The sequence below is a fragment of the Sinocyclocheilus grahami genome, unplaced genomic scaffold (genome assembly GCF_001515645.1).
Source record: "Sinocyclocheilus grahami isolate Dianchi unplaced genomic scaffold, SAMN03320097.WGS_v1.1 scaffold841.1, whole genome shotgun sequence".
Taxonomy (NCBI): Eukaryota; Metazoa; Chordata; class Actinopteri; order Cypriniformes; family Cyprinidae; genus Sinocyclocheilus; species Sinocyclocheilus grahami.
The window spans coordinates 1959-13818 of NW_015506020.1; the positions used below are offsets into that span (position 1 = coordinate 1959).

Genomic DNA, 11860 nt, shown 5'->3' on the forward strand with positions numbered 1-11860 from the left:
TGGGTATGGGCCACCTGCAGAGAGAAACAGAAAAGCAAAGGATAAATCCACATTTTCTAGCATTAAAGCTGTGTGCGCTGGGAAAAGTAAGAACAGAGATATACACATTACTGTTGCAAATTACAACTGTCCAGTAAAATGGCGTATTTGACATCACGTCATCACGAATTCAGTTCTCTTTTGCAGCTTGTGTTTGAACGGGCAAATAGACACAGATGTCAAAATGTGCAGTCTTCACGTGAACACAGTAGGTTATGTCTTAAGTAAAAGTAAACAGCTGGGTAAAAAACATTTCTCTGTATATTGGATCAGTGCATTCGGTCTTAAAAGGGACAGCAGCCTAATTTAAATGCTGCTGTCTGTGTCGTGAATATTAATCAAACAACAAAAAAATGAGAAAAATCACTCACTGCTCGACTAAATTTGTATCTTTAATAAGAATCAATTTATATGTGATTCATACAGTGAAGACTATACAGCGTTTTAGGTTTACACTTGATTATTCAACTTCTATATTATTTCTTACATCACACTGAATAAAACCTACTGTATCTGAAAAATGTTTCATTAGTATCTTTGTTCTATTGTATTTGTAAATTGCTTTTGTTCTTATTTTTAATGACAAAATTAAAATAACTAATATATATATATATATATAGTTACAGTGATATCAATTTCTCATACCATGAAATTTAACTAGCAAAATTTGGGTCATATTGCCCACCCCTAGCAGCCAAATACATACATGCATACCTTTTTATTTATTAAATTCACTTTAATTTTGTTGGAAACCCTGACACAACCAATTAATGTCAACAAAATCTAAAACAGATGATGAAGTCACTTACTGGGGTTTTTCATCTGGTAATGGTTCATCATAGCAAGAGCTTCCATGGCGTCATTAACAGACTCCCAGTCCAGAAGCCCTGACGAACTCCTCTCTGATGTGGAACCTATTCATTAAAGAAAAAGAGGCACTGGACACATTACAATAATGAAGGAGTATGGATGACATTACCAGTTAATAGGGCACACTTTAAATTATTTCATGCTGAGTTTGGCTTTCTATGCCGTTATTTACCACACATCAGTTAAAGACAGTACGTTTTCACACACCTTTAGCTGCAAAAAGTTTGACATTGGAAGGGCTCTTTACCCCAAGTTCTTCACAGACCTGAAAACAGATGAAGGTTGTAAATGTACACATCGAATAACATTATGTGACAAGAAAGGTCCTGACTTCCTGTAATGTGAACTGACCCTGGTAAAGGAGTCTGGTGAAGCCTCGGGTGCTGCGTTGAAGAAGTGTAGGACGTTGCTGGGATGCTGAATGCGGTTCTTTGCTGCCTGCTCTGGAGAGGAGAAACGGTTATTTCTGCTCCCGTGAAAGTCTTTGAAGCTGCTGGTCCCGTCTTCCAGCTCATAGGACTGACCGGGCATGATGGCCTGCTGCTTAGACACACTGACACAATGAAGAAAACAACTGATCAAACCGTATGTACACACATGGAGTCATATTTTAACAAATTAATTAAATTCGCATTTTACTGATTCCCTTCGAATTCTTATTCTCATTTTTTTACGTAAATAATTAGACAAAACTGTTTTAACACTTTGATTTCATTCAAATTCTTTTACTGTAGTGTTAAAAAAAATCTCAACGAAAATAATTAGACAAAACTAAGTATTTTAACACAATGATAGCATTTTTAATGCCTTTAACTCTTTCCCCGCCAGCATTTCTGAAAAAAGTTGCCAGCCACTGCCAGCGATTTTGATGATTTTCACTCAGAGTTGATGGCCTCCAGTATTTTTTGCTGTATGAATATTTGAAAATGCAATACACCAAAATAAAGATCAGAGCCTCTACTTTTAAACAAACAAAAAAATCTGTTTAATTCTAGCTTAAAGCATTCTTTTTTTTATCAACACTTGAATATAGGTAGGTTTCATAAAAAAATGCATAATTTTGAGCAAAAAGGTGAGAAAATCGAATTTTCTTCAAAAACTACATCTGGATAATATTCAGTACAATTATCAAAGCATAAATCGCTTCCATCAATACCTCCAAAGCTTGCTCAGACATATACCACTTCCTGGATCAACATTTTACTCTGTAACATTATGCAGTTTTCATTTATATGCTGTCTATTGCTGATGATCGCATTATTTTTCATATGCATCTGTTTACTTAAGAGATCGCTCGTTTCTCCGTCCTGTTCACGTGTGTTTTTGTTCGGAAGGTTTAGTCCTCGTTCAGAAGATGTGTAATAGCACCCCCGAGGTTATAACACTGAAAACACGAAAAGCCATAAAAACAAGGTTTTGGCGGGGAAGCGTTTTCTTGTAAAAGACGAGATAACTCGTCAATGGCGGGGAAAGAGTTAATGATTAAACAATATATAGCAAACCTGTCACAAATATATTCAAAATATCAGAATCTTATTTTCTTCTATTAAACACTATGTAATGAATCACGGACAATCAGGCTGCTATTATTACAAAATTTTAAAAAACTCCAATTGGAACGATTGCAACAATTACCAAACATTGAGCTTCTGATTGAACAGGAAGTTGTTGTTGAGATGTGAGATGGCACGATCCACAGCATAGCAGTCCCCCATCTCCACCATAGCAGCTCCAGGCTTGCTCTTCATGAATTTCACCTACATTAAAAGGGGAAAAGTGGATTTCAGATAAAGTTGTGTGCATTTTGGCGGTACCCAACTTACTTTTCGCCATTCTACATACCCGTTCCACATTTCCATACAGGCAGAAGATGTTGAAGACCCTGTCTGCATTTATTTTTGAGGGATCCAGGCCATACACCATGATCACTGGTGAGTCTGCATGTGCGCCATATTCACCGGGGGGCGGAGGTGGGGGGCCGTATTGTGCACCGTAACGCTGACTGGTTCCACCACGCCTTGGACCACCCATGGGCGGCCCCATCCGTCGGCCTTCATAGGATCCGCTGTAGCTCTCGTCTTGGTATCCGTGATAACCTCCTGAGAATACACAAACGACAAACGGACCGCGTTGGGGTGGGCGTTGTGGGCAGGATAGGGGTAAACAAACATTTTACACACCCTTCACTTCAGTTTAAGTTTTAACGTCAACACAGGACCATCTTGCTGCCACTGTGATAAAAGCACCCCAATTTGTTGTCGTTTTAACATTCACTCCCCTGTTTGCGAGCAAATGAGGCAAATGTGTTAACGCGTGTGCCCCTGCAAGCCTTACCATACTCTGGAGGGTGGTCTCCCAGCAGAGCCGGCTGCCTCTGGCGCTTGTTGGGGTTGGCGTTCATATCTGAGAGGCGAGAGAAGGAAGAGGGCCAAGATAGGAAAGGGGGAGGGGCCAAAAAGAGAGAGGACAAGAGAGAGAGGGAAAGATGAGTCCGCTGAGGCGACAGGACACTGACTTTGTGAATGTTAATGTGATTGGCATGAGCTTTCAGTTCAGCAGAGAAGGGGACACATAAGATACCAGAAAAAAAGGGCCGATAATATTAGGGTTACATTTTACCCCCAAAAAAACAGGTACATTTGCGTAAAGAAAATGAAGCCTACTTTTAAATCACTGAATTTTGTATGGTAACATTTTCATGACAAATCAAGCCCATTTTCTCCTTAAACTGTCATCATCATAATGTCTGAAGATCTTTAGTCCTTTTGTATAAAAATACTGCAATGGGGCTTAAAAATACTACGATACATTTACAGCAGTATAGTCTTTGAATTACAGTAATGAGACTTGTAATTGAGGTGGGGATGTTTATATTAATGATAATTACAGGGTTCATTTTCTTTATTTAAAATGAGATTCATTCTTTTAATTTCAGAGTGAAATGTCATGTTACGTCAGGTTTCGTGAGACTGACCTATGAAATTACCACTTACAAACCTGTCTATCACAGCCAGCTGGCTAATAAACATACAGGCTTTCTTTTGGGGGTGTACCGGCCCCGAACAACCTGTAATTATGTCATATATTATGTTTGGGAGTGTGTGGGTGGGGGAGGACAGAATGTCTACTGCAGACACACACCTTGATTGCCCCCATTGCCATCAGCATCTGCACCTGTTCAGGTACACACAGTGCAAACATCAATCTCACAACAGGTTTCTTACTCTATTTAGGATCTTAAATGCTTAGGGCACCATGCCTTTATTAACATTGCTATTTACAAAAGACGCAACTGAAAATGATGGCAGGCCTCTCTTCTCCTAAACCCCCTTTACCACCAAAATGGTGCTGGTGATTGTGTTCAGCTGGGTCTCAAAATGGACTCACATTTTTACTGACTAGATCACTTCACCGCAAACTAATATGGTACAATACAAGCTAGCATTGATGTAATTGCCAAAAGCTTATTTAATTATATAAAAAAAATTGAAGTAGTTGGGCAGCTCGGGAAATTTAGAAACGTGATAATTTTGTTTGTGCAATCTAGTTCTGTTTTACATTAGACAGACTGATTAGCCGTTTTGAAAACTTTTACATGGTACGGACATTATCTCATCCCTCAACCAATGATTCTAAGCCCAAAGAATACTTCAGCTTTAAAGCGAAAGCTCAGTGTATGCGTACAGCCAAACACAGCGTTTCAAAGTATACTCCATTTGACAGCATGGGCAATCGCACAGTAAAGTTTCATCACGGTCCTTTGTCTACGAAATTTCTCTCTTCAGAATTTATGACCGATAAAATGTCTTTGTACTTGTCAACACAGCTGTATACTGTTGCTTGCATTTGCTGTAGATTGTTGTTCCATCGCATCCATTTCTTTCTTTTTTTTTTCGGGATTACAAAACAGTGTTGCCACCTTGTGGAGCAACTATTAAATGCAAAAATGTTTGCCGCATATGAGAACTTAAAGGGTTAGTTCACCCAAAAATGAAAATTAGCCCATAAATTAATCACCCTCAAGGCAGACAAATCCAGTCGGAGTTATATTCAAAATTGTCTTGATCTTTCAAGCGGTTTAATGGCACTCAGCGGGTGTTGCAGTGCATCAGTCCAAAAGAAGTGAAATAAAAAGCACCCATCCATAAAAAAAAAAAAGTGTCTCAAATGGCTCCGGGGGGTGAAGGAAGTCCTTCTGTGGCGAATCTGTGCATTTTTGTAAGAAAAATAACCATATTTAAAACGTAATAATCAATTTAATCTAGCTTGCGCTCACTGTTGTACACGGAAGCAGCTCCGGGCGGATGACGTATGAGGTCGGTGTTGCGCATGCGCCGCTCAGCAGTGACGAACGCGTAAGCGCAAGGACGGTCACTAACTAGAGGTACAAAACGAGGATTTGTAAAGAACATTGTCAGAGGATTTTGATATAAGACAACAGGAGACTGGTTTTCCTTTGCTAAAGTAAGGAAACTTTGCTTCCTTTGCTCCTGTTAACAAACGTTGGTTTTCACGAGACTCACCGGCACATGCGCAACGCTGAACTCATACATGATGCTCCCGGAACTGCTTCCGTGTACAACTGTTGGCGCAAGCTAGATTAAAGTGATTATGTTTTGAATATGGATATTTTTCTTACAAAAATGCATCGATTCACTACAGGAGGCCTTTGTTCACCCCCCGGAGCCGTGAGACACTTTTTTTTTATTTTTTATGGATGGGCGCTTTTTATTTAACTTTTTGAACTGAAGCACCGTAACACCCACTGACTACCATTAAACAGCTTGAAAGATCAAAGACAATTTTGAATATAACTCCGACTGGATTTGTCTGAAAGAAGAAAGTCATATACACCTAATATGCCTCGAGGGTGAGTAATTTATGAGCTAATTTTAATTTTTGGCTGAACTAACCCTTTAACATATGCATGGTTAGAAAAGCTATACACACATACACTATTACGGTGATGAAGAAATTCACACTGAACACTGTACGCACACTCTAGTGAATGCATAAAACTCAAGTATATTTTGGGCTTTAGTGGCATAGCGGGCCATTTAATTAGTGTAAACACACAAAATGGTGCCAGGGATGGGAACTAGTGCCCTGTCGGTGGAAAAGGGGTACTAATCACGCAAAACATCTCTGAAGATCACAAGTATAATAATGTTGCTCACAGAAGAACAACCCATCCCAGCAATACACATTTTAATGCACCTTGCTGATCTACATCAATTGGTAGCCCAATGAGGAAGACAAAAACACACAACAACACTCAACTGGAGAGGAAAATATCAAGTTAGTCAAACATTTCGTCAAACACCCCCATGAAACATTAGACTAGAAGCGTATCACTCCAAGACAACAGAAGCTTGGGGTTACTTACAGTACAAACGCAAGGGTTGGGGGTTGAAGGATGGGGCAAGTAGAACATGCCGTAAATTAGCCACCGTTGAGCGTCTTCATGGCATCGCCCTCCATATCGCACTTAAGAACTTTCCATTTCTTCCCCCCACCAGTCCATTCCACTGATTTCCCAAATACTCTTCCTTGTTTCAGATGGGTTTCAATGCTCCACTGATGCCAGCACACACGCCGTATTTTCATTTCAATGCCTGTCTTTCCCATGGTGGTTGAAAAGCTGGAGCAATTTATGCCCAATTCAGACTGACTGGTACTTCCACTAGAGACACAAAGCCAACCTGCATCATACGGAAGGTGTTACACAGTAGTCAACGACTGGAAAAAAAGGGAAAATATGTCACATATTGACAGAAAGAGAGAGGAGTTATCGTGAAAGGGAAGGACTAGAGGACATGTTGGGGAAAGAGAGCGTATCTGAAACACCAGCCTCCAGGGCAGAATGTCAGGGCTTAACGGAGTAAAAAAAAAAAAACTTGATGTGTCGGCTGTCTGCATGTCAGTGCGTCTGCTTGTCAAAATGTCTGCAGTGTCTTCGATGTCTCGAGTGGTTTAGTGTCATCAGCTGTTGACGAGTGAAGAGTCAGGCATGTCGATTTGTAGGTGTCTGGGTTTGTGTTGTAACGATCGGCATGGCGAGAGAGAAAGACGACGTACCCCAGAAAAGACAGACAGGTTCAGAGAAGGCTGTGGACATCAGCAGTTTGACATGAATGAAGAGAAGAGGTCTGTTTGCATTGTGTTGCGGTGTCACTTGAGGATGCGTGTCAAAATCATCCCTTGTTAGCAGTGAGGATAAGGTGGTGTGTCACAGTGGAGTGTGTCTTGCTCTTGACCCGTAAGAAACAACGGGAGAAAGTTGAATGGGTGTGGGAGCCATAACTACTTGCACCGACAACCCCAAATCCTTCAATGTCTTCGCTGGCAGTGTCATTTCTGTAGGAGGTGATGAGTGCTAAATGTTGCGCTATCAGGTGTTTGTCAGGACGCCTTGCAGTTTCACAAAAGTAAAATGAGTGTTTGTCCTTCTGGAGAAATATTCTCACAGGTATAGGAGGCAGTTTGATGACTGGTGCAGTGGTGGAAATCTGAGGCACTTGTGTCTCCAGTGAAATCTAGGAAATGTCCCCCAGTGTCCAGATGTATTAAGTGTTCTGTTGTTGCACTTGATATTCTGGAAAGTTCTGTGCTTTCGTTTTGGTCTCTAAAATGTACCGCATGAATGTGAGGGGCAAATGGCCAGCACCAAAGAACATCTTGTTCAAAAGATCATTGGTTCGTTGACCTGCAATTAGTTCGCAACAGGAATTTCTTTGGGCACACCATTGGCGGCCAATTAATCAATGCATGTTATTCCAAAGAACAACATATCACAATATAGCACTGCTCAAAAAAGACATTCATCATCAAGCCCTATTATTTTTCAAACACTTTTTTCAGTCTAATAAATTCCCAATAGACTAAATCAAGCCCCCCTCCAGTTTTTTTCTTAAATATGACTTCACCTGGAAAAGTAAAATGGGTTGCAAACGTAGTTTCATGTTAATCGTAAAAGGTGTCTGATAATCTACCTCTATGGTGCCAACCCAGTAAGCCACTTGCCCCTCACACTACTGTCATGTAACAGGCTTTGCTGGAAAAGGAAGCTTGTGAGATATCGGCAGGAAAACATTCTAAACATTTTCTGAAGACCACAGGGATACGGCTTTACCTTCCCCTCAGAGAGTCACGAAAACATAGAAAACGTGGTGTAGACGATGGTATGCCTAACACTCTGCACAGGGGAGGTGAAACAGCGGATTCATTGCTGCGATTCTAAGACGTCCCAATCCCACCCACTTATTTTCCCCACAGTGGCAGTAAGGGCGCAGAGAAATGTCAGCGCAGATGTAGAGTAAACGGTACCTTGGCTGCTCAGGTTCGGATTGGTGTAGTCCCATGTGTCCTGGTCATTCTTGAACACATTAAGGCGTGTTGGCTAAGAGTAAAAAAAGTAAATTAAATAAAAAATATAGTTCTACCAGCTTGAGTAGGGCTGGGTGATAAGAGTATTTACTTAAAATATGTGGGTAAATGTCAATAAATATAATTTCATTATTATGCATTAGTATGTTTATTATTATATATTGGTGCATTGATTAATTAAGCTTTTAGGTTTTTTTACTCATTTTTTACTTCTTGCTTACTGGTTACAAAATAAATTATAATAATTATTTAATTTAATAATTTATGCATTTAGCAGACGCTTTTATCCAAAGCGACTTACAGTGCATTCAGGCTATACATTTTTTACAATTAAAAATTATTTTTACAAAATAAATGGTTCCTCTAAAACCACATTTTGAAGCCATTCAGAAAATGCACAGAGTATTGTCAAATGTCTGAAAAATAATGAGTGAATTATTGTAGCATTAATCACCCATAAAATTTAGATGAACCTCACCTTGGCATACTCGATCTTTAGCGTGCAACAGCCAGAGTATATATCAGCCCCATTGAGTGAGGCCTTGGCCCTTTGGGAACTCTGAACTGAATCAAATGTGTGAGGAATTAAAGAAAAACAAAGGTAATCTTGTGTTCCCTGACTACAGAGGTTATTATTTAAAGTATTCATGGAAGGCAACATACTTTAAAGGGTTAGTTCACCCAAAAATGAAAATTCTGTCATTAATTACTCACCCTCAAGTCATTCCAAACATGTAAGCCCTTTGTTCATCTTCGGAACACAGATTAAGATATTTCTGCAGAAATCCGAGAGCTCTCTGATCCTCCATAGACAGCAAGGGTCCTACCCCGATCAAGGTACAGAAAGGTAATCAAGACATTATAGAAATAGTCCGTGTGACATCAGTGGTTCAACCATCATTTTATGAAGCTACGAGAGTACTTTTTTCTCTCCCTAGGGCACCATTTTGGAGAGTATCACGACACATGCGCATGCTCTCCTTTAAGTGTAAACCAGGCGTATTTAACGTCAGCTGCACCAGGCGCATTCGTTGTTTACATGTCAGGAAAAATCCCACGCACGCGTCGTGATACTCTCCAAAATGGTGCCCCAAGGTGACGCGAAGGAGAAGAATTGTTGAATAAAGTTGTTATTTCAGTTTTCTTTTCGCACAAAAAGTACTCTTGTAACTTTGTAAAATTAAGGTTGAACCCCTGACGTCACATGGACTATTTCAATAATGTCTTTACTAGCTTTCTGTGCCTTGATCGTGGTAGTTTTCCTTGCTGTCTATGGAGGGTCAGAGAGCTCTCGGATTTCAACAAAAATATCTTAATGTGTGTTCCGAAGATGAACGAAGGTCTTACGGGTTTGGAACGACATGAGGCTGAGTAATGAATGATATTATTTGCATTTTTGGGTGAACTATCCCTTTAAGTTAATTGGTTTGGACAGAAACTTCCTTACAAAGCTGGCAAGACATTCATAGTCCACATGCGAGAAGTGGACTTAACCGACAAGAGCGTAATGACTCGTGAACACAAATTACAGCTAGCAGAATCTACCAAACAGCTTTGATCTGCAGTCTGAAACAGTAAAGGATATTCCACCATGGCCTGGACACCATTCTTCCGAAAGATGACGATTCTTTGAACAGGACCACAGTTGTTGCAAATAGTATAGAGAACATCCTGCAGAACAACAAGAACTTTAGTGTCTATGGAGGGTCAGAGAGCTCTCGGATTTCATCAGAATCTCATTTTGTATAATAAAAGCATCAATGATATTACACAGTGGATGTGGGCATTACCGTGGTAACAGGATAAATTGGGTTCATGATTGTGAGTAGCAAAACAGTATTAACACTGCGGGAATCATCTGGGTCACCCGGCCGGGATATCTTCTGGCTGGTAGAGTAGTTTACAAACGCAGGATGTCCGGCGATGTAGATCTGGTTGTCGTTGGCGTAAGTAACAGCATTGCAAGACCCATTCATATCTTCATATTCAACAAGGGCTTGACGCTTCTTAGGCATGAGTACAACATAGCTGCAGAGAGAGATGGAGAGATGTGATCCTCAATGCATTTCACTACAGGCAGAATTACAGTATGGCACAACCGACGGAGACGTAGCACAAGTTACCTGATGGTTCCAAACTCTTGCAGGGCTTCAACGATGTCGGCCTCCAAAACTCCGTCCACTAAACCTCGGACATGCACCACAAGAGAGGGGAGGGTCTTGTGCGGATCAACATAGTCCTCCTATGAAATACATAATAAGTATTCATAACTTATAACAAGAAAAATATTCTAAATACAAACATTGCAATTTGTGTGTAACACGCGGTGTATACTGTCCTTACCGTGTATCTATAAATGTATATGTATTAATTGTCATGTACGTTATATTTTTCCCGCTCGTTGTGATTAATAACGCACAATTCATGTGTTTACGGTTCCACGCGGCATTACCCATTCATTCAGCAGCTTTTCAGAATATATGTGGCGTGCAAAATACAAGCATTTCTTACTAACACATCAAACATTCGCTACATAATCATTTTATGGTTTCATATTTGTGTTTTTGTCATGCTTTTGGTGCAGAAAAAGCAGTGCGTTGTAGCTCAATTGTTTGGTTAGCTTGTTCGCTAACTAACGTTAGTGCTATTTTAGCCAGCTAGCTAGCTAAAGAGAAGTCATATAAAGTCCGTAATAAAATAACTGATAGTGTGTAAGCAAAGGTGTGTCTTACGGTCGCCATTCCCCCCTCGTTTTCCGTTTTCTGGCGTTTCGTTGCTCTGCCGCTTTCGCTGTAGTAGCGGGCCGTCTGCGTCGCCATGTTGTCCCGTTACGATTCACGCGCATCAAAATGAAATGGCCGAAAACTACAGAAAATGGGACCGGCGGGGGTGACGCCTTCCGGAGAAGAACCGGCGATATTACTGGCGGACGGGAACTGTCAATCACCACTGTAGTCCAATAAAAACAGCGAGGCACCACGCGGAGGTCAATGATTGGACACTGCAGTAGTCATTTAGAACAGGCCTGCGTTCAGCCCAGACAAAACGGTGCATAACGTTTTTAAACGGAAACGGTGGGGCGTTAAACACTGAGGCAAGAGTTGCTAAAGGAAGGTTGATTTGTTGCTAAAAGTTGTTGTGATGACATTGCGTGATGCAAAATTGTCAAATCTCAGCAAAAACATATATATATATATTATATATGTTAATTCAGATTTGTTCGTTGCAATATAAATGCATAATATAATATTAAATTGTAAAACATTAGCTCCAGCGGCGCAGATGGATAAGTGCGTGTCCTTGGCTTTTTGACGCGATCGACCCGGGTTCGATCCCGCCTTTTGCCAAACTTTTTTTTCTCCCTTTTGACACATGCTTATCTTTGAACGGCTAGTCATGCAACACATCAAGTCTGCCCTCCCTTCCTCCTTGGACCCCTTCCAGTTTGTATATCGGTCCAAACGCTCGACCGATGACGCCATCGCCACTACCCTCCACTCAGCACTCACACACCTGGACAAAAAAGACTCATACGTCAGAATGCTGTTCATAGACTTCACTTCAG

The 11860-nt window shown here is 40.6% G+C and overlaps 1 protein-coding gene across 1 annotated transcript; it reads right to left on the reverse strand.

Moving 5' to 3' along the window:
- LOC107562804 (heterogeneous nuclear ribonucleoprotein L-like) lies at positions 1 to 11156 on the reverse strand (the record flags this gene model as incomplete). The annotated part of the gene is made up of 14 exons (XM_016247528.1): positions 11028 to 11156; positions 10419 to 10537; positions 10086 to 10323; positions 9881 to 9966; positions 8774 to 8870; positions 8236 to 8308; positions 4051 to 4083; positions 3244 to 3312; positions 2752 to 3008; positions 2545 to 2666; positions 1261 to 1462; positions 1117 to 1174; positions 849 to 953; positions 1 to 14 (listed from the first exon to the last, which is right to left on the reverse strand). Coding segments are annotated over exons 1-14 (1560 nt in total), but the record flags the coding sequence as incomplete, so codon positions are not given.
- Positions 11157 to 11860: the final 704 nt, after the last annotated feature.